General features: G+C 36.9%; 1 protein-coding gene and 1 pseudogene across 10 annotated transcripts; one reads left to right on the top strand and one right to left on the bottom strand.

Annotated features, from left to right (window-relative positions):
- Positions 1-2,907: 2,907 nt before the first annotated feature.
- LOC147485364 (phospholipid-transporting ATPase 1-like) lies at positions 2,908-8,243 on the top strand. Of its 10 annotated transcripts, XM_086573112.1 has the most exons (8): positions 2,908-3,945; positions 4,335-4,362; positions 4,454-4,505; positions 4,606-6,048; positions 6,157-6,361; positions 6,467-6,620; positions 6,974-7,101; positions 7,822-8,243. In XM_086573112.1, exons 1-4 carry the CDS (start codon positions 3,765-3,767, stop codon positions 4,651-4,653), a joined length of 309 nt encoding a protein of 102 aa, XP_086429238.1. In that variant the 5' UTR covers positions 2,908-3,764; the 3' UTR covers positions 4,654-6,048; positions 6,157-6,361; positions 6,467-6,620; positions 6,974-7,101; positions 7,822-8,243. The 10 variants fall into 10 exon arrangements, 7 of the variants coding, with proteins under 7 accessions (XP_086429238.1, XP_086429236.1, XP_086429235.1 ...); XM_086573110.1 differs by having other exon boundaries at positions 4,606-5,759; positions 5,907-6,620; XM_086573109.1 differs by having other exon boundaries at positions 4,606-5,759; positions 5,849-6,620.
- Positions 8,244-12,513: 4,270 nt separating this feature from the next.
- Positions 12,514-12,608, bottom strand: LOC147485363 (small nucleolar RNA R71; annotated as a pseudogene).
- Positions 12,609-23,131: the final 10,523 nt, after the last annotated feature.

Below are 23,131 nucleotides of genomic sequence, written 5' to 3'. Positions count from 1 at the left end.
CCAAAACCTATTATATTTTTCTCCATCAACTTTTATAATTTTTCTATTAAATATTTTTTTTTCCTTAAATCTATTCCCTCTTTTGAAAATCTATGCATTTTTTCTTCTAAACCTCTTTGAAACAATCCACCACCACCACTTCCGTAAGCCACACCAAATATATAATGACTAAATTTGTTACAAATGAAGAATTCAACAAGTTCGAATTAAACCTTGATTCAAAGTTCGAAACATTTGATGCAAAACTTGAAGCTTTAGAGACAAGACTCATGAATATGTTCAAAGCAACATTCTCTCACACTAAAACTTTTGCAAACCCTAACACCACCACTGTCACAAATCCCAAATCTACTTCTGCAACATCCACCACCACTTTTACAAACCCTAACACCTCTGTAATAATCCATGAAATTATCGCTCTTATATCCCCACCGAAAATTTTCCTAACCACTCTAATTATACCTCCAATCTCACCTCCACTAACACTAGTCTATACTCCTCAAAATGTTGAAACGATGAACGAAGAAGATGTTGTTTCTTATGTTGGTTCTCCACAAGTTACAAAGAATACTCCACATATTGCTTATGAAGATTCCAACTTTCAAAGTCTACAGATCGGACAAAAAGATGAGATTTTTCAAAAGATAGAGTTTTTTTAAGAAGAATAGTGCACACCAACTTTTATATCTTTCCATCTTATAAAGATTTGTTTACATTGTTCTTTTCTCCAATAGTTACATATTATTCGAAGAAGCGCAAGAAATATCGTCGAAAGTTCGTTTGAAGTTTCCTTTGGACATGTGTTTACTTCAAGCAAAAGACTACGCAAATTTCACCAAAGAAGTCGAAAGATTGTGAAAATATTGTTTTTGACAAAACAAGGTTATTTTTTTTTTCCTATCATCAACTCGAGGTCGAGTTTTTCAAAAGAATGGAAGAATGATGTAAGATTACTAGCCCCTCATTCTTGCTAGAATTTCTTTTGCTTGTGCTAAAATTATTATTTTCAAATTAAAATTATTATTTAATAGGAATTTGGAATATGTAGTATTTTCTATTTATAGTTTAATTAACTTAGAAGTCTAGGTTAGATTTAGAAGTCTAGTTTCCTTATTAATCAAGTATGGGTTACCCATATAAAGAGGTCATTGTAGTTTAGTTCATTCAACCAATTATCAATTATCAAACTATCAAGGGGATAGTTATATGAACTCCATCTTATGGTGACTCCAAAATAACTCCACCACTAAATACAATGAATTAAAAACTGATTTTTGGTGGAGATATTCTCCACACAATATAAATCATCATCACAAAAAATCACTTCATTTGAAGATGTACAACCTCGTCAAAAAATCGTTTAGAATGTTATGAAATTAGCTAACAGCCCAGATTTTTTTAATTTCATAACAATTTTTGACAAAGTTAAGCATATTCAATTGAGCTAATTTTTTGTGGGGGTGTTCTCCATCATGTAATGTATATCTCCACAAAACATTAGCCCTCAATTCATCATGTAAGTCCACTTTTAAAAGTGGAGCAACTTTGGAGTCAATATAAGGTGGAGTTCATATAACCATCCCCAACTATCAAATCTCCAAAATCTATTATATTTTTTTGGCTCAACTTCTACAATTCTTCTATTCAATCTTCTTCTTTCTTAAATCTATTCTATTTTTTGAAAATCTCCGCATCTTTTTTTCTAAATCTTTTTTAGTTCCGCATCACTAACCAAACCACCAAATACATTAGCACAAACACCAATCTTTAAGGCATCTCTTGGGCATGTACCTTTGGAAGTTGGTGTGGGAGTGTAAGTTAGTTGCATCAACCATGGAAAATAAGAGGATGTTTAGGGAGAGAAGGAGAACAACATATCCATTGTTATTGGAAGCCATAATGAATTAAATGTTAACGCCATAATGAATTAAATGTTAACTATAAAAGAACTGTAATATATATATGTTCGTAATGCAAGCTAGAGAATGTAAGCTTATAAGAGAATGTAATATCAAGTTGGTATTTATAGAGGTACGGTGATGGCAGTGCCGGCCCTGAGGCAAAGCCACACAAGCAAGCGCTTTGGGCCCCCATTATTTTGGAAAAGTAAGGGACCACCAGTCCACCACTAGAGTCCACTGAAACAGTTTAACACACCTTGTAATAAACACTTACTAATAAGAACAATATAATTATAGGCTTAATTGTAGCTTATATATGGCTAATAAAATTATTAAATCCACTTGCTATTTCACATATTACGAAGTCAAAAGATGTATAAAATCTTATTTGTTACATAAAACAAAAAGGAATTCGACTAAAAATAGGAGATAACAAATAATAACGCTAGGCAAAAAATGCATCGATTTTTGTTTTTGACATGTGAATTTACACATATAGAGCCATATTTTAAGAGTTGGCTTCGGGCCACCAGAAACTCAGGGCCGGCACTGGGTGATGGAGACTTGTTTAAATTAACAGCTAATGATTAATAGTTTTTTTTTTTAATCAAGTCGTATAACCATGTTTCGCCATGATTTAATTTGGATATAAATATGTGGATTCCAGAATTAAAGCTAATGTGCAGTCCCTAGTGCGCCTTTGGATAAAACATGCATGTACAACTCCAAGTTCACCATCTGGCTCATCCCTACGTAGTGGTAGATGTACATATAAAAAATCAGGAAATGTGATCATTAACAAATTACAGCCGTTATATTATTCTGAAATCCAATTGTTAGTTAACTGCCATCATCCTTCATAAAGGGATTTCTTCATAGTGTTTTAGTCCAAGTCCAAGAAGCTAGATATATATCCAACTAATTTTAAAGTGTTAGTTAGTCCAACAAGATATCCAACATATTTATGTCAATTCCCTAAAATGATGTCACATGGCATTTTAATCAGGGATGATAACAAGGAAATTCTATTATTATTATTATTATTTATTTAATTTTTTTTTAGGTGGGGCAATACCAATTTCAGTGTGATATGAAACCCCGATGTTGGAAGCAGCTCATAGTCTGGAGGCTAGGCACCCACCACTACTACATAAAGACATATGCCACGTACATGTTTATATACCACTATTTTTGTAATAACCGTGCCTAATATTTGTATACCACGGTAGATAGTTATTTGATTTTTTTTGGATTTTAGTTTATACCACTAATTTACAAAAACCGTGGCATCTTGTTAGTTTATATTACGACACATTCATTTTCCACTTTTCTGTTATGAGTATCCCACGACATTTTCACTTTGAAATTTATGGTGTTTGATCTATGTTTGTCGTTTGAGGAAATCTAATTACTAGAGTTCTTTCCAATTAAATTTGAGAGGGTTCGATACTAAATTGGCGATTTAGTTTCTCTCTGTGTTGTTTCTTTGTGATGATTCACTTTAGTTGGTTGGTTATTCTCTAAATTGCCGTTTGTCTTGCTCTTAATGTGTTTGATAGAATGAATGTGTGGGTTGGCTGGTGTGGTCTTGAAACAGGAAACAACGACCAAGTAGCATCCTCTGGATTTAGTTAACCTTCCATGATAAAGTGTTTTACAACAACTCATACTATAATGGATTGGGGTTGGAGATAGTCTCCACCCTCTGGTCAATATCGTGTTCCAAATTTTGATACCTATTTCCCTCGAAATTTCAATGGAGCTTGTCCACCTTGGGCAGGCCTACTTCATGATCAGGAACGCAAATCGATCTTTATGATGAAGCATCAAATTCGAGGTTCCAGTGTTGGGCATTGAATATAAATGAGGAAATTGAATATAAATGAGGATCATAGACAGATAAAATATATATTTTCGGACAAAATTGGGACATTGATTGAGAACAAGATGGAATTTCAGTGTGCAAGCATACATGGTGTAGATGTAGACTTCAGTGGTGCAAAAGCTCAATCCCACACACAGCAGAAAGGATACTCTATTGGAGGTATTATAATTTATAAGTACTATTGTTTGATGAGCAGTTCTTTGTATTTCACAAGTTGTGACATGGCATATCCAAAGTCTTATAGAGTCATGTACGTCTACAATGTTAACCATAGATTGGATCATTGTTGATTTGGTCAACTATACACCCCACCCCTTGGACTTTTTTATGATTGATTGGTTGATTTGGATTTAATTTGTAACAGTGCCTTGGGCACGGGCTATATACTAGTAATTTATAAGTACTATTGTTTGATTACTCCCCGCCTATATCTTTTCTCTTTTGTCACACTCAGTTGGGCTAATCTCCAAATTCTTCTGCACTTGTTTTTATATTGCTTGTTTTTTGTTTCTTATTGTTATGATTTTTAATTTTTAATTTTGGATCAGTTGATGGATATGTACCGAGACCAAAAATGTAGGTAAAGGCTTACCCATAGCTCCAAAATCTTTTAGACAAGCTATATATTAATTCTTTTGATACCTCTTGAATATTCTTATCATGGTAGAATTTTGGATTTATGCTCATGGTGCTTTATGTTCTTTCATTGGCCAAAGCAGGTGCGAAATCAAGTGTACAGAGAGTATTTTTCATCTTTGTGAATTGAAAGTCCAGAAGTTGTAATTACTAATTTTGTTAATATATTATTTCACAAGTCAGTTAGTGCGTGCTTCATCAGTTTGTGAGCTTCTCGGTTCGTGCCTTTAAAGATCGTCTTACTCGTTTCATTTTTTATTCTCAATTTATTTGGTAAGAATTTATCCTTTTTAGTTTGATTTTTTTTTAATTGCAATTTTATAATTTATCAATTAAATTTCTCATTTTAACTTTAAAACTCATGGTGCATAATCGGTCGTATTTGTTGTCACATTGCTGCTCCTTTGAAAAACCCTCGTGAGGCATCATGGCAATTAAATTTGAGAGGTTCGGTCACTCGAATGTGTCCCTCTTTTTTTTTCTTTGTTTGTTTGGTAGGTGTACCCGTCTGAAACTTAGATTAGTTTCTTGAAATTTGTATCTTGGCATCTTCCTGCACAAGGTAATGTAAATAACTCCAGTCCATTAAAAGATTTGTTTGAGGCAGTAGAGAGGCTCTTTGGTACACTTTTTATAGCATACATGGCATTTTTTGTTGGTTGGCCTAGCTTGCTTATGCACGGAAGTCTGGTTCTTTGTATATAGTCATCTAAGCACCATCCTTGGAGCGTGTGACTGTTCCACATAGGTTTAGAGTTTAGCCTCGTGCCAACATGGATACCAGATGGGTAGTTAACCCTTATTTTAGTGAAGAAGTGTTTACTCTTTAACCATTACTCTATAAGTGTTTTCCAGTTCGCTATGAAGTTATGTGGGAAGAGTATTCTCATAATAGAACTCGTTCACTGACAAAGTAGTCTTCTTGACAAAAACTATGTTTCCAGTGAGGAGGATACTTTTCTCCCTATTGCTTGATTTGTAAAACAAGATGAGTAGTAGATGTGCTAGAAAATTTTGTTATGCGTGACCTATTGGATAATGCTTATGATTTGTATGACCCTCTTGGTAGTATTACTTTGTTCCCAAAGTGTATTAAAGTTTTAAAGAGTAACTCTAATTCTAAGTGTTTCAATCATAAATGCAACATCATCTAGATTTAAGATTGATTAAAGGAATGAGAGCTTTTTGTTTTTATATAATGTTTTTGATTGTTTCTATTTCTTATTCATTTATTTCACTTAACATGATGTTTTTTCACGAGTATGCAACATTGGTGATCTCGGTAGATTATATGTCACAACCAACTAATCATACTTCAAGAATCTTAACGAACCAAGGTATCATAAGTGGTTACTTATACAATTTCTAAACTGTTTTACTTGTACTTTTCTTTATTTTTTTTAATCACAACTTTATATTTCATAAGGTGATCAAACTTTGCTTATTTTTGGTTGAATGTTTTCGGGACGAGAATGCCAACGCAGAAGAGAATGTTCATGGTGAAATTATATATAATATACGGTTTGGCTAGGTGAACAGCCAAAACCGAAACAGCCATCGAAGAACCCAAATACAACCGTTAGATCATCCAAATCTAAATCAGAAATCAAAGGCCCAAATCTAAAGGTACGGAAATCATAATTACGAAGGGTTTCCTTTCCCCTCCTTTCCCCTCCTTTCCTATTCCTCTCTAGCACGAAATTGAATTCTCCAAAATCGAATTCTCCATTGCAGCTCCTCCAAAATCGAATTCTCCAAATTTAACCCATTGCAGCTTCTCCAAAATCGAATTCTCTAAATTCAACCCATTTTAACCTCCAAATTCAACCAATTTTAACCCAAATTGCGACTTTTATGAATGATGTTTTCGAACTTTCAAGAAGATGGAAGCCTTGAATTAGATTGCAAAACTTTCAACCTTCATGGAGTTTTTAAAGAGGTAAGTTGTTGTCACCTGATTTACCTTCATTAATTATCACTTACACTAATGTTATCACCTGATTTACCTGTATTTGCTGTTGGAGATGAGAAACGAATCATGCAGATAATATTGAATGTTGTTGGTAATGCTGTGAAGTTCACTAAGGAAGGCTATGTTTAAGTTCTAGCTTCTGTTGCCAAACCAGAATCCCTGAGAGACTAGAGGGGCTCTGAATTTTACCGTGTCAAGTGACAACCATTTCTATTTATGTATATAGGTCAGTGAATGGTGCATGTGAATTTATTATGTGTTAAGTAGTCTAAATTACTATGTTGTTCAATAAAACTGTTAATACTTGCTCCATACAAAAAAAGAAAATATGCTCAATAAATTCTACAATATAATTGATATGGACGAATTTAAGAATAACAGAGAAGAAGGGCGGGGCGGTGGGTGGAATGGGCATCAAAGAATACTAGTTTGAACTTCAAATATACTATGAAGTGTTTCTGATAGACATGTTACAGGAGTTAATGTTCATAAACATGGTGAAACGGCAATTGCTGAGACGTTTGGTTTTTTTTTTATGTTGCACATTAATTTACATTGTCACATTTTTTTTATTTGCAGGTTAAAGATTTTGGCTACGGAATCAGTCCAAAAGATAGTCCACATCTTTTTACTAAATTTGCACAATCTCGTAGTGGACCAAATCGGATTAATGATGCTACAGGAATTGGACTTGCTCTTTGTAAGAGGTACAAATAAATAATCTGGTTATTATAGTCCTGACTCATGATTAGGAACAAAGAAAACTGATAACTTCATATTTCCAGTCAAACTTCATTGTGGTCACTTGCTGGTTTAATTCCGTGCCACTGATGTCTGTTGATCTAGTGGCATATGTTTTTACTACAAGATTCTAATGGAATGAGAAATGTAGGTGCTTGAGCTGTTGAGCTATGAACGATAGCACAGACTCTGTTAGCTTGATTTTTTTAATGGCACAATTCCATTTTTTATTTTTATTTTTATTTTTTTTGTTTTTTGTTTGGGCCCTGATAATCAAGCTCAACTCTGTAAATTTACGTTTTAGTTATTGGCAATTCTTTTGTTGAATTTGTAAAATTATCATCTCACATTTCTAGGATGAAATCAGGTTTCTTAATCTCATGGAAAGTCATATTTGGATTGAAGTGATGGTCTCGACAAAGGTTGCACAGTTACTATCATTGTGAAACTTGGAACCTGTGACAATCTGAGTGAATCATCAAGTCTACAGATTGTGTCTAGAGTTAATGGTTTTAACTTTCATTTCCAACAGTAGATTGATAATAATTGACATCACATGACGTCGAGTCTTTTTTAAATGAGTAAAAGAAAACTAGATATTCAGTTAAGAGATATTGAGAACGTAAAAGAGATGTATTTTTGGATAATGTTGGAAAATTTAAGTGTTCTGTTTTATATATTGTTAGGGCATAGCGTCTGCTGCAACGTTCATGGGTTCGAGCCATATTTCTACTTTAGTTGTCCTCAAGGAATGGGCCTTGATGATGTCTCTCGTTTCCATCACATTGCTCAAGCTAGAGGCATTCGCTGCAGAGTGTTGGCATTGAAGTTTTCTTAGACTGAAGAGGATAGAACACCTTGAAGGCCTGAACCACTGCTAAATTGAGAGAATTAAAGAACTGATTGGTCTAGCTATTGGTTACAGACAAAGATTAAATAACTTTATCAAGTTCATGGTGTGTTTGGTGGAATTAGTCTTCTGTTAAGATGAGGAGGTTGATATAACTATACAAGGACCATGAAGTAGGATCATTTTTATTTTCATTTTGACTTGTAAGTTGTAACATCGTAGGAAAAAAAAAAGAAGAGTTGGCATTCTTCTTTGGCATGTTTCGATAGTAGCGCAGAATAGAGTTCACGAAAATTAAAACTCGACTTGACCAAACCAAAATTAAAACTCTTACATAGTTTTAGTCTTACAGAGTTCACTGAAAATTAAAACTCTGACAGCCAGCCAAAATTAAAACTCTTACATATAACTCTGACAGCACATTCAAGCCAAAACTCTGACAGCCACATTATATAAAATTCAAGCCAAAATTATATAAAACTCTGACAACCAAAATTCAAGCCACATTGTATAAAACTCTGACAGTCAATTCATTGAACCAATCTAACCTCTGAGAATGGTTTCTCCAAGAGTAGAAACAAGAAGTGGAAAAGAACTACAGAAAGGTTTGAAATATAATTTCCATAGTATGACAAAGTGACCAACATAACAAGCCGTGTAAAGAACTTTTGGGTGAGACTCTGATACGCAGTCCCCAAGCTTCCTCAGAAATATGGAGGCCAATAACTATACAAAAAATATGACCTTAAATTAAACAAATTTTACAACAGAATTCTTGAATTCTTCTATTGCCAGCAGCCCAGCACTACCAAAAATCAAGTTACAGTAAGTTAGACATAAGACGTCCTACTTTGAACATTTAATCTTCTTTGAGGCATCTACAACAATTTGGCCCTTTTGGGAGAGTTAACTTTAACAACTTTTGAAGTCGAGTAGTAGCATCAGGTGAGCTTAGCCTCATCGGCGTCCTACTTCAAACACTCAATCTTCTTTATGGAATCAAGAATAGTTTGCCCTCTCTCGGTGTGAGTTAACTTTAACAGCTTCTAAAGTTGAAGAGTAGCATCTGGTGAGCTAGCCTCATTGACAGAGAGGGCCATGGAAAGGGCAAAAAGAACCTCATTCACATCTTCCTCAAGCTTAAGGCAATATAAGTCGTTGAAGACCTGAAAATAAGTTACGCTCTAGGTAAATACCTACCACTTTTAAGAAATATAAAAGTAGAGCTGCTCCTGCTCTAGCTTCTGCCTTGACCAAGTAATATATGTTCTACTGCTCGAGTACGAAAGAAAAATTAGTTTATTTTGGCTTAAGCTAGAGGCAGAGAGAGGAAAGGGCATTTAGCCCATGTGATTCCCAAGGGAAGCTGCATGGATACTAAACTAAAGGCCGAATCTCAGGGTGGAACCAACAAATTGAGTCTAGGTCACTACACCCGATTGCCCGACAGTACCAGATCACAATTGTGTTGGCAGATCTGCAGGCAAAGCACCTCTAATCATGAAGACGCAAACTAACGCCCTTATATCATTAAACAACCAAGGATGAATGCTTAAAAAGATGCTCTAGGATGAACTTCATGGTCACAAAGGTGTCCCTAGTAGGTCTTTTCTTTGCATGAACTAGGAATCATCCCAGGGATACGATCATACTTATGGTGCATAGTTGGGCAAGAGAGAGATTGGCACCATCAGAATGGTCCAAATAACAACCACCCACTCTATCATATGCAAATGAAATATGTTGACTAGAGACTGATAACAGACAATTTAATACATCTGGCATGGGAGAAGAGCTAGGTGGGACTACTTATAGAAGTGTTCCCAATCTTTGCAAATGATATGTGTAGCCAAGCTATTGTTATTGATAGGGTTATATACTAAAAGCATTACTTTTGTATTAACTCTAATTCTTTATGTTTTAAATGAGAATCATATGGGCAAATATTATGCATATTATATGATAAGAGCCAAAAACTGTAGTTTTAACCCTGTAACAGACATACTTTTAGACCAATTATGTGAGTAATAATTAAGAGTTAACACTGATTACGTGTTTTTATGCATTTCAGGCTTTAAAGTCCATTTATGTGCGAAATGTGCCACTTTAGCGAGATAAAGGAGCAAAGGTCGGTTACTAAGGAGTTCCATGATTAAAGGCCAAGATTCAAGAAGACAAAGCCTTTTTAAAGCCCGGTTAAAAAGCTGAAAAGTCGACGCGAAAGCGTAAAACAAAGACACACAAAGTCGCCAGAGAACTTCCGAAGGCCATATCTTTGGACTCGGACCACCGGAATGGGGCCTACCTTATGTCAAAACGACCGGCTCGGAAAGAGCTTTCCAATGTTCTAAGCCGTGATCCAATCAGAGGAGCAGAAGTGGACGAAAAGTCTGTTGAAGCCAACTGCAGCTGAAGAGGCCTTTTTGGACTGAAAGAATTGGGTTTTGGGCTTGATTCTCTGGCCCAAAACATGGCTCCAAGCCCATGCACGATTTTTGGATCTGAAAGTATAAAAACAAAAGCTTAGCTCTTTGTTAATGGTAGATAGTTAATGGTAGATAGGTTAGAGTAAAAAGTAGCCATTAAAATAGCTTTTAGATCTAGTTTTTATTTAATTGTTTTTAATTAAGTTTAATTTCAAATCCAATTCTTGTTTTAGATTAAACTATTAGAATCATTACTCTTAATTAGTTTGATTAATAAAATAGCTAGTTGTTAAATTTCGATTCTTGTCATTTACATTTATGTTAGATCTGATTTATTTATTACTTGTTATTCAATTCTTAGTTATTAATTAGATTTTAATTATTGTTTAATTTAGATTAGTAAATTTCAATTCTTTATATCATGTTTAGTTTAAATTTAATCGGAAATGATTGCGTAATGATTCTCGGCTAAACCTCTATTAGAGGGGGTTGAGAAGCCTTGATGAAAGCTTGATTCCGACTATCATAAAATCGTCGTAATTTCCTTTCCACTCTAGAAACGATTAGTTCACCATGAGAATGGGTTTAACCGTTCACATGCTAGTTATGAATTGGTAGGAATGCCATGTGTAATTAGGGATTAGGAAGAACCAATTGTTCTGGCGAAGCGGATTCAATTCGGATTCTGACGATCATTCGTTAATAGGATTAAGTCGAGTTAAGGTGGAATCAATCCCCCTCTAACTCCTTATCATCGAATCAACGTAGCATTCCCTTAGTTATTTTGATAACCGACTAGTTGCTTTTTGTGGGTAGTTGCATCGTAGTCTAGTTGCCTTTTTCGTAAATCTCCCATTAGACCTTAAGTAGAGTACTTATACGTAGAGAGCACAGCATGCGGAAGGACTAGGAGTGGAACGAATCACTCTACTCCACTATATCTCATATGATTGAGAGTAGAAATCTTTGATAAAAAATAGACATGTAGATAGTTTTAGTTTACTTACGTTTTGAGTTCATCGTTCATTTCGTAGGTAAACTAATATATTCAATTTTATATTTTATCAAATGGCGCCGCTGCCATCTTAGTTTCACTTTCGTATTGTTTTCATAGTGTTAGTACTTTTGTTAAAGTCCCATTTCACCCACCCACCCGTGTTTGATTCATACTGTGGTTATCCGATTCAACGTTGGAAAGTTCGACAAAATAACACCGAAGCGACCGTGTTCTAGCAGAGCGCACTGCCTCTTATAGCACGGAGCAAAGACCCGCCCCCATGTGGAGCGCGACCCGCCCTTAAACTCTGGAATACCAAGTTACACGGAGCGCGCCCACGCCCTATGCGAGCGCGACCCGCGCCCTTAGCAAATTTTTCCGGATTTCGGCAGTTTTGATTCGAACTTTGATTTTTCATATTTTTCAGTATTCTAACTTGTTATACACACTGAACACACGTAAACAAGACGCTATTCATAAGCGAAGCAAGGACGCAATCAGGTATTCCTTTCTTCCACACCTCGCATCTCATGTTAGAGGTTTATACTAGTATATCAGAATTGTTTGGAGTGTTGATGTGTTTAGCTAAGTTTGGTTTTAGCCTTGTATGAGATTAAGGTCTGGCCGAACAAAAACACAGAACGTAATTACACAACAACGTCAACAAACAAGTCTATCTAGTATACCACCCACTACACCTCTAGCTACTATTTCACACACATCACTTGACACAATGCCCGACGAAGAAGAGACTCCTCTCTCTGACTTCTACAAAGCTTTGAGCGATAGCCCCAAATCTTGCATCGTTCTATAGACCGATTGGGGATTTCGAATCCCCAAATATTTTAATTTGTTACCCGCTTTTCATGGCTTAGACCATGAAAAACCTTATCAACACGCGTAGGATTGAACAAGTCCTAATAACATTCCACCATCCTACGGTTGATGCGGAACAAATTAAACTAAGGGTATTTCCTTTCACCTTAGCCGATAAGGCGTCTTGGTTAACGCCCAAGTGCCTAATTACGTGGACTCGTGGGCTAAACTTGTTCATTTGTTTATGGAACATTTTTACCCACCTAAAAGACGGATGAGATGCTTTCCAAGATTCATTTCTTTTCGACAAAATCCTTATGAATCATTTTCAGAGGCTTGGAATCGTTTCACCGATCTCCTTATAGAGTGTCCACATCATAACTTAGCTTAAAGACACGTTAGTTAATTGCCTTTTCAAAGGACTTCTACACCACCATAAAGAAATCCTAGACATAATGAATGGGGGTAGTTTCTTAAGAAAAAAGGAGCCTCGGAGGCTTATAAATTTTAGAGGATCAAACTAAAGCTTAAATAACAACTGGGGGTAGTGATGATATCCATCGCCCGCTAGTTCATCAAATACTGATTAAGGCGCGGTATGTTTGAAATTAAACATGATTCGAGCTTAAAACTCTAATCGAATCACTCACTAAAAGGTAGAGGCCATTTTTACGTTCAACAAAAGCCTATCCCCGTCATGAATGTAAATTCAAATCCATGTAGTTTCATTTGAGCCCCGAACATCCCGACTCCGTTGTCTATAACCTATGAACAGGCTTGTTCTATTAATAGTGAACTAACGCCCTTGGAGACAAAATCCCAACCGGTTGGAGAAATAACCAACACGCCACACCTCGCGGTACAATAATCAATATGTTAGGCTACTACGACAACTTCAACCAAGCCCCACTACGACAAGGGAGGGTCGGGGAATTTTAATAATTATAACAACCAAGTGCAACCTCGACAAGGTCAAGCACAAGGTCAATGTAGTTATAATAATTATAATGCTAATAGAGGTATCGTTCGGTAAATAATAACTATCAAAATCCACCCATAAATAATTCACGTGAAATAGTTCCAACCACACCACCCGTGACTACTACACCCACACAACCGGATCGTCTTGACACCTTCATACAAGTGAGCCAAAAACTTTTCCAAACCATGGCTCAATCTAACCAACAGCTTCTACAATCCGTTAATAATTTAACCAAACGGTTGGCTCAAGATAAAGCCCAACCCAAAGGTGTGTTTCCAGGTCACGAAATACCTAATCCTAAAACAACAAATACAGCCTTTGAGGTAACCGATAATACTAGTAATGAATATGAAAATATAGGTGAGTTAAAGGCCATCACCACTCTCCGTTCTGGCAGAGTGGTTGATAACAAAGTAACTATGCCTATAGTTAGTTACCCTACCGCCCTACCGCTATTTTACTAGATACCGAAATAGAAACTGAAGAGCCTACCACTGTAGAGGTGCCAGTTATAACACAACCTAAGAAACAGAAAGCCACGGTTAAACATCTAGGTGATACCATTGCTAAATATAAACATAAACCACCGTTTCCACAAAAATTAGCCGTGTTAACTAGGGATACTAATTATGAGGAGATTAGGGACTTTTTCAAGAATCTAACTATAAACCTTTCCTTCCTCGAAGCTATAAAAAAGCTACCACACCATGTTAAGTTTCTTAAGGAATTGTGTACTACTAGGCGTAAGACCAATATACCAAAAGACGCCTTTTTAACAAAACAATTCCCAACTTTATCTGAACATAATGGAATTGTTAAGTACAAGGACCCTGGTCGTCCTACTGTACAATGCACCTTAGGAGATTCTTATACGACGACCGCGTTATTAGACTTGGGGGCTAGCGTTAACTTACTCCCGTTTTATTTGTATAGACAAATAGGTCTAGACGAGATGTAACCCACTAAAATGACGTTGCAATTAGCTGATCGGTCTATTAAGTATCCTAAGGGTGTCGTCGAAAATGTTCTGGTAAAAATTCAGGATTTTTACTATCCGGCTGATTTTGTCATCCTCGATACAAAAGTCGTTAACGACTCTGTCCCGATCATCTTAGGGCGTCCTTTTCTGGCAACTGCCAATGCGCTCATTAATTGCCGCGATGGTTCAATGTCCATGTCTTTTGGCCATCTTGTTGTTGAAGTCAATGTTTTTAAAACAAAGACACAGTTACCCAATTCGTCTATGGATGGAGAGGTTAGCATGATCGAGAGCTTTGCTCGAGATTATTTCAACAACACGTTCGGGATAATCATATGCCCAAATTTCTTTTCCTTTGGAAGTTCAGACTCCAATATTTCCATCCCTACACTAGTTGATACACATATTACGGATGAGGATGAGATAGATGACTTTCTCAAAGATGTAGAGGACTATCATAGTAACGAGGATATGACCAATCTAGATGAGCAATTCGATGAGTTTCTTAGAGCGGTGATGATTCACCCTATCAAGAACTACTTTGCACAACATCCACCTCGACTCCCTCCTTCCACCCTTTGAAAGGAATCTCGAGTTTGCACTCGATCCTTTTGTTTTCCCGTGCTCTATAATTTTTTAAATCCACCTAGTAAACAAATACTTCGTAAGGACAACCCATTTGACACCTTCATTTTCAAACTTGAGACAGTCCTACACACACAATGAATGAGTTTTGTGCTAAAACCACATCCTCATTGTTTCTGGGTCGTCTTTTCTACAACTTATCCATATCCACCATATTCTCCACAACCATTCACTTTTCCACACTTATTTACTAGAACACCCACTCATTCAAAAAAATGAAAAAGAAGGTGCATGCTAGGTTACGTAATAGGGTTATCGACTTGGCTTTCATTTCACTAGGTTTCGCGTCATAGGAAATATTGGTGCTTGATTGTGTTTGGATATGTTTTTGTGATATTTATTTATGGAATGATCCACAACTATTTCGGTTGTTGATATATGATAAACCGCATGTTCATACATACGTTTAGATAAAGTCTCGAAAGTATCGACTATAAATGACTCAACTTTTGTGTTTGGTGCATTTTCTTTCATTTCCATATATTGGTGAGTGCACCATTAAGGTAACCGGCCCCTCTATGGAGTGTGTGGTCGTAAGTACGGATCCTAAGTCCACGTTTAAACATAATTCACTTTTCCACTCTTGCATGTTTTCTTGGATTTTTGAGTCATGTTTCTCTATGTGGTGAATTATGTCTTTCTTGTTTATTGTTTTCTTTTTAAAATTAAAAATAAATAAATAAATAAATAAATAAATAAATAAATAAATAAATATATATATATATATATATATATATATATATATATATATATATATATATATATATATAATATATATATATATATATATATATATATAAAGAATAAACATAGTAATATAGGAAGTCTCGGGAATCTGACTTTAAAAGACCCACTACTAAAAACAAATTTTCTAAGCTTCGTTGTAAAAAATTTGTTTAGGGGTGGGGTGTTCGTGTTTCTATCCTAGAATGTTTATGTCCCATTACAGTTGCTTAGGCCGTTTATATTATGATTCGGGTTGACATAATCCATGATTTTAGAGTCCAATTGTTCGCATAACGTACGTCATGCACGCACTTCGGGGCATTTTCCACTATCTTATATGTCATCCACGATCGGAATAGAGTGTTTTATGGATCATTGGATTGGAAATTCTCTCCTGATCATTTCCATAACTCATTCGAAAAAATCGGACCGTGTAACGGCGGCAATTTTGATTTGAAGTTTCGCGAAAAATCGAAAAAAATCACAAATTTCGATTTGGGCTTGGGCCCAACCCGCGCCCACCGACAGCGCGACCGCGCCCTTACCTTAGCCAACAGTCGCGATCTTCTTCTCCATACCGCCATTAACGCCCAAAGCTTCAACAAAACCTAAAACAAAATCAAATTAAAAAGAAAACGAAAATTAACCCAAGCCCAAAATCAATACCTAACCCAAATCGACTCCAAACACGCCCTACCACCACCTCCACCAAATTAAATAAGCAAAAACCACCGGAAACTCCAAATTTTGGTGCTGCCGCGCCACCACTCCACCACCACCATTGTTGCTTCAGTCGTTCGATTTAAATCCCACCACCACATCCCATTTAAACCCCCACTACATTCCAAACTTCCAATGGCTCAACAACGCCGAATTTTGCCGGAGCAAGCTTTTACCGGTGACCACTTTGCGCCGTGCTCTACGGTGACGAAATGATCGATCGAGGCTGGAATAGCTTGTGGTACTTCGGATTGAAGCATATTACCCACGAGGACTTAGTGGGGCGGTTCTACAATCACGAGGGAGTTGGAAGGGACTAGGATTTTTGTTGTGGTGGCGTAAGAGGGAGGAAGGAAGTGACGATCGGGTTGTTGGCTGAGATTCTAGGCATCCCGCCTAGAATCCATCCGATGTCACCCCGCAAGAGTCCCAACATAATGGGGGTAGAGCCATTGATGAACGAGACAGGTTATTGGAGGGGACTACAACGCGAGATCGCATTGTGTTCGACGAGCTTCCTTAGGACCAAACCGGTTGTTTGCAACTCGATGGATTGGTCGGAACGCCCTGGGGAAGGAGAAGGTCGGCGACATCGGCCCGAATCGCCTCCATATCTTATGGATACTCGAGGAGCGTGGCACGAAGTTAGATCTTGGAGTTTCGCTAGCATGATTAGGGGGAGTAGGGAAGTCATTTGCCCTCTCCCCGTGTTGATAACCAAGATCATGTTGAAGTTGAAAGCAGCTCAGGCGATTGATAGGACTTACATCACCCTACACCGTAACCCGCGCATCTATAAGGAGTGTGTCCAACGAGTGTGGAGGTTGGCTGAGGATAGAGAAGAAGAAGAAGAGGCTGGTGGAGAGGAGAATGCCGAGGAGGTTGGGGGAAATCAGAATGCCTCGGAGGATGATGAGGATTTGACTTGTTTTGATGCGGATGCCTTGGAGAGGTGTTGGTCAGACGCAGAATGCATGGCTGTGATTCATCGTGGCATGCGTTCGCTCAACATTATCTGCGAAGACCTCCGGACTCGACAGGCAACGATGCATCATAACCCGAGGTCCGTACCGAGAGAGGCGAGAGGTGGGAACAGAGATGAGGGCCGAGCTAGAAGCTCAGCGCCGAGTTAGGGAAGAGATGCTTACACGATTCCCACCTCACGGGGACTCTCCTTCTGAGGACACACCATCGAGGCACGAGCGTCGTCGCCAAAGGACGAATGGTGCTGGCCCATCAGGAGCCCAGGAGCAGTCTCCGGACCGTGTGCCCTCCGCTACCAGTACCGGAGTAGTTAGGGATAGCATCGTTTGATATTTTTATGTTTATTTGTAGTTTCATTATTGTTATTTATTTTAATGTAAGTTTATTTCCGTAATTTGAATTTTGTAGTGAAATGTATTCCGAATGAAAATTTTAATATAATGCGGTTATTTTTATTATGCGTGGTTGTCTCATATTGATCCCACCTTCCCAAATTGTTTGGGGGTGATTTTATCTATTCCAGCATGATATTTAGATAACCCTCATGTTAGAATTTATTGCGGAGTCAAGGTGAAAATATGGCCGTTTAGGCATATCCAGGAATAAGTATAAGGGTAGGATGAAATCTAGATTAAATAGGTAGATTCTATCATAAATTCAACCTAAAAGATACTAGGTTTGAATTAGAATCAAGATAATGAGTTGTTTCCGCTTTTTCGGGTTTGGAAATTTTAGGATTTCCAGGAAACCGCCAGTAATTAGTTTTGGCAACTTCCGATCCGTTTTAGCAACTTAAAACCTATATAAACTTCATACATTCTACACTCACAACTCACACTACACCTAAACTCCATCACTCACCTTTCACTCCCACGATTCCCACGTTTCGGCTCATTTTCCGAGTTTCAGCAACTTCGCGCACTTTTCTCGCGATATTTTTTTGAATTTTTGTCGAGGCGACTTCGCTTCAAGATGAGCGACGGCGCTCAAACACTGGAAATTCCAACTACTCAGAGCGCACTCGAGCCCTGACTTCCGTGGACAAAAAAAATTTCAGTTTTATGCGGGAAGTATCCGGATCATTCGCAGCTATTCCAGAGCGTAATTTTGAGATGACATCTCCAACATTGATACCGGAACAGTCTTTCGAAGATTTGTTCCAAAGCACTACTTATGGTGCTTGGTTTCGCGAGGCGATCACATCGGCCGGGAGCCGCTTATGGTAAGACGGATGTACTTTATTCTCCAACACTAGCATCTTATTTTTACGATAACTGCATTTTCTTTGAAAGACCAGATGGAGAACAAGTGTTCTCCATCAACATTGATAATGAACCAATGGAAATTACCAGGTTCTTGCTAGCATTTGTTCTTGGACTTGCTATGCCCGCTGAAATACAAGACCCATGGTGCTATTGGGTAGATAATATGTATGTCTACACTTATGAGTTTTTGCATGAGTCGTATGGGCGGGCATTTTCCGTATCGAGGACAAAGGGGACTATAACGCCGCTTTTGGTAGCCTTCGTCCATGAACATAGGAACTGTTATGTTTTGGATCATGCTAAACATTTTGGGGAATGACGCGTTTTTCTTTATGAATGATGCCACTTGCGGCGTTTTTCCTTGCTTTAGCCACCGGGACGTATATGTCATGACCTTCCCGAACCTTGATATCTAGTTTAGCTCGATCCCATAGCATGAGGCATAAGTTCCTTCTTATGCCCGTTTCTAGTTTCCCGTATTATGCTATGTTTCTTTCCGCTTTTTTGTACACGCGTTTCCGCGGATTGGATTACGATCGACATTGTATGACCCACCAATAGTATTATTCGATCCTTCCGCGCAATGACTTGGCAATGGTGGAGGATACAACCTCATCGGGTTGCACCCTACACCCCATCGCACCAAGTGGCTCTTAATAGGTTAGCAATAATAGATGATAAATGGCGGGAAGCCCGGCAAATTATCATGGCATGGCAGATCTTAAAGGAACCTCACTTCTTTATGGAAGAAGAGGATGAGTAAGATGATGAGTCAACGGGAGATAAGGTAAGTTTTCATTCTAGTTAGTGTCTGCTTATGTCCCAAGCAATTTCATTCTTGTTAACCCCATAATGGATAGAACTCGTATAGAGTTGCGTCAGTTTTTATTACCTATATTAGTACGTTCTAACTTTGTTTGGCAGATATCCCCGAATTTCACGGCGTTCAATGGTATTTTTCCTACCCTCTTTATTTAAATGCTTTGAGGACAACGATGCTTCTTGTTTGGGGGCATAGAAACACGTGTAATTAAGGCATCTATTAGGATATAGATAGAGTTAATATGCATTTGTTTTCTAGTTAAAATTTTAAAAATTCAAAAATATAAATAAAATAAGTTCATGCTATACACTTAGGAATAGTGGTATTGTTTTCCTTCTATGCTCTTAACAATCTAGAAATCTCACGTAGCTTTTGCATCGAATAATTGTTAGAAACTTAGGTTAATATGTAAGTAATAATCTTTCCATCTATCTATAAATATATTACATGAGTATCTATGATTGTTAGCGATAAGTTTCAAATCTAGGCTAGAGTACTTATTCTACAAATCCTGTGAGAATATAGCCTAAAGCCTTATATGAAGTTTAAACATTTGAGAAATGACACAAGGGAGAAGTAAAACCGGATAGAGATATCACACGCCCACTTGCTTGATCACTATGCCATATCCTAAGCGAGAATTTAGGCCCTCTTTGGATCGATATAGCCAAAAATTCAAACCTATGAATTATTTTCCGCTAATTAAGCCTCTCTCGAGCCTTTCTTTAGCCTTTCATAAACCACAATCCCTTTACCTTTGTTACAAAACAAAAACAAAATAAAAAAATAAATCAACCTACCCAATTTAGAATAAGTCCGAGAATAGAATGAGGAAGAAAGAAGAAGAGAAAAACTTGTGTAAACAAAAGTTAGTTAATTGCTTCAAAAAATAAAGAAAAGAAGTTTCCATCCAAGGAAAAAAAAAAAAAGAAATAAATAAAAACTCCAAAAATAGAATAAAAGGGAGTCAAAAGCCAAAGAAAAGAAAAAGAAAAAAATATGGCTAGGGATGGAAACAAAGTATAGAAGCAAAAAGAAAATAACAAGGTTTTCTAAGTTACATAATATGAAAACTCTATTATCTCGGACTTGTCCTTTTTGAATATCCATTTCCTTCCTTCTTAAACCATCTCCTAATCCCTTGCAACACCTAATAAAGACCTCTAGCTCAATTAGGAATATGTTAGTGTGATAGTAAGTGGCAGATGTGTTTGATCGACTCGCTTCCTTTGTTGTCATTGAGATTAATTGTAAGGTAAAGTGTGCCCATCAAGCACTGTAGAGTAAATAAAACTTGAGTGGAAAAAATCGAGTGTTGTATCTTGACTATTATTGTGAGAACCTACTTAAGGACGCTTATTCGAAGTTTGAGAGAAAACGAACACGCTAGGCATTTCATAGTATTACTCATTGTATATATGTTTATTGTAGATGATTGATTATTATGCATATATTAGCTTAGGTTTCAACTTGATTACTCTATATGCATTGCTAATGAGAGGTATAGATAATTTAGAGCATGAATAAGGAAACAATAGTTTTATTTCTTAGTCGTTGTAGTATAGATGAAGTTTGTGAGTACCTTCATCGGAAAACTCTCACGAGGCTATAACTCGTCCACTAGGGAATTCCTAGTGGTTTAAGACGCCTTGTGCGATATGGTCAATGCAATCGCGACTCAAATAAACGAGAGTAGTTAGAACTCCATTTTTGGTCACTTATTCTAATTTCTCATCTTTGCTTGAGGACAAGCAAAATGCTGTTTTGGGGTGGTTTGATAAGAGCCCAAAACTGTAGTTTTAACCCAGAATGCACATACTTTTAGACCAATTATGTGAGTAATAATTAAGAGTTAACACCGACACGTGTTTTTATGCATTTCAGGCTTCAAAGTCCATTATGTGCAGAAATGTGCCACTTTAGCGAGATAAAGGAGCAAAGGTCGGTTACTAAGGAGTTCCGTGATTAAAGGCCAAGATTCAAGAAGACAAAGCCTTTCTAAAGTCCGGTCAAAAGCTGAAAAGTCGACGCTGGGCGTAAACAAAGACACAAAGTCGTGAGAACTTAGAAGGCCATATCTTTGGACTTAGACCTCGGAATGGGGCCTACCTTATGTCAAAACGACCAGCTCAGAAAGAGCTTTCCAATGGTCTAAGTCGTGATCCAATCAGAGGAGCAGAAGTGGACGAAAAGTCTATTGAAGCCAACTGCAGTTGAAGAGGCCTTTTTGGACTGAAAGAATTGGGTTTTGGGCCTGATTCTCTGGCCCAAAACATGGCTCCAAGCCCATGCACGATTTTTGGATCTGAAAGTATAAAAACAAAAGCTTAGCTCTTTGTTAATGGTAGATAGTTAATGGTAGATAGGTTAGAGTAAAAAGTAGCCATTAAAATAGCTTCTAGATCTAGTTTTTATTTAATTGTTTTTAATTAAGTTTAATTTCAAATCCAATTCTTATTTTAGATTAAACTATTAGAATCATTACTCTTAATTAGTTTGATTAATAAAATAGCTAGTTGTTAAATTTCGATTCTTGTCATTTACATTTGTGTTAGATCTGATTCATTTATTACTTGTTATTCAATTCTTAGTTATTAATTAGATTTTAATTATTGTTTAATTTAGATTAGTAAATTTCAATTCTTTATATCATGTTTAGTTTAAATTTAATCGAAAATGATTGCGTAATGATTCTCGGCTAAACCTCCATTAGAGGGGGTTGAGAAGCCTTGATGAAAGCTTGATTCCGATTATCATAGAATCGTCGTAATTTCCTTTCCACTCTAGAAACGATTAGTTCACCATGAGAATGGGTTTAATCGTTCACATGCTAGTTATAAATTGGTAGGAATGTCATGTGTAATTAGGGATTAGGAAGAACCAATTGTTCTGCGAAACAGTTCAATTCGATTACGATTTATTCGCCGTTAATAGGATTAAGTCGAAGTTAAGGTGGAATCAATCCCCCTCTAACTCCTTATCATCGAATCAACGTAGCATTCCCTTAGTTATTTTGATAACCGACTAGTTGCTTTTTGTGGGTAGTTGCATCGTAGTCTAGTTGCCTTTTTTGTAAATCTCTCATTAGACCTTAAGTAGAGTACTTATACGTAGAGAACATAGCATGCGGAAGGACTAGGAGTGGAACGAATCACTCTACTCCACTATATCTCATAGGATTGAGAGTAGAAATCTTTGATAAAAAATAGACATGTAGATAGTTTTAGTTTACTTACGTTTTGAGTTCATCGTTCATTTCGTAGGTAAACTAATATATTCAATTTTATATTAAAAAAAAATTCAAAGTTTAAGAGAGCTAACTTCACTTGCTGCATTAATAGGTTATATGTTTAAATCAACATAAGATGAAAGTGTACGTCCCATGACTGGTAAAAGAGGTGAAACACCCTCCATTAGGTTTCCTTCTAAAACCGTGCAGAAGGACTTAGAAGCTTGGATGAGTTGTTCTCATTGAAGACAAATAACAATAAAAAGTAGAGATTTAAGAAAAAATGATGAACACCATACCAGTTGTCTAAACTCTTATGTTAACTTTGAATGTGTACCCACATAATGTTACCCTTTTGACTGAAACATAACATCAACACATCAGTACCTATTAAAATAAAAATAAAACACAGGTGGGGTCTACCTTAACCCCATAACCATTTCAAATATATATAGTCATGCAAGGAGCAAAATAACTCGAGCTGACTCACCCCACATCCCGACTCCAATGCAAGCTTGAACAATCTGAGTGAAACCGAGTGCTTTGCAACTGAC

The sequence above is a fragment of the Coptis chinensis genome, chromosome 7, assembly GCF_015680905.1.
Source record: "Coptis chinensis isolate HL-2020 chromosome 7, ASM1568090v1, whole genome shotgun sequence".
NCBI lineage: Eukaryota > Viridiplantae > Streptophyta > Magnoliopsida > Ranunculales > Ranunculaceae > Coptis > Coptis chinensis.
Note: the sequence above shows the minus strand (reverse complement) of the source record. Positions and strands in the feature narration are given on the sequence as shown.

Excerpts from the sequence above, each read along its gene's own strand:
- LOC147485364 (XM_086573110.1), top strand. The coding sequence starts at position 3,765 with ATGAGGAAATTGAATATAAATGAGGATCATAGACAGATAAAATATATA. Across the intron at positions 4,363-4,453 it reads TATGTACCGAGACCAAAAAT|AATTTTGGATTTATGCTCAT; the intron begins GTAGGTAAAGGC and ends TTATCATGGTAG. Across the intron at positions 4,506-4,605 it reads TCTTTCATTGGCCAAAGCAG|TTAGTGCGTGCTTCATCAGT; the intron begins GTGCGAAATCAA and ends TTCACAAGTCAG.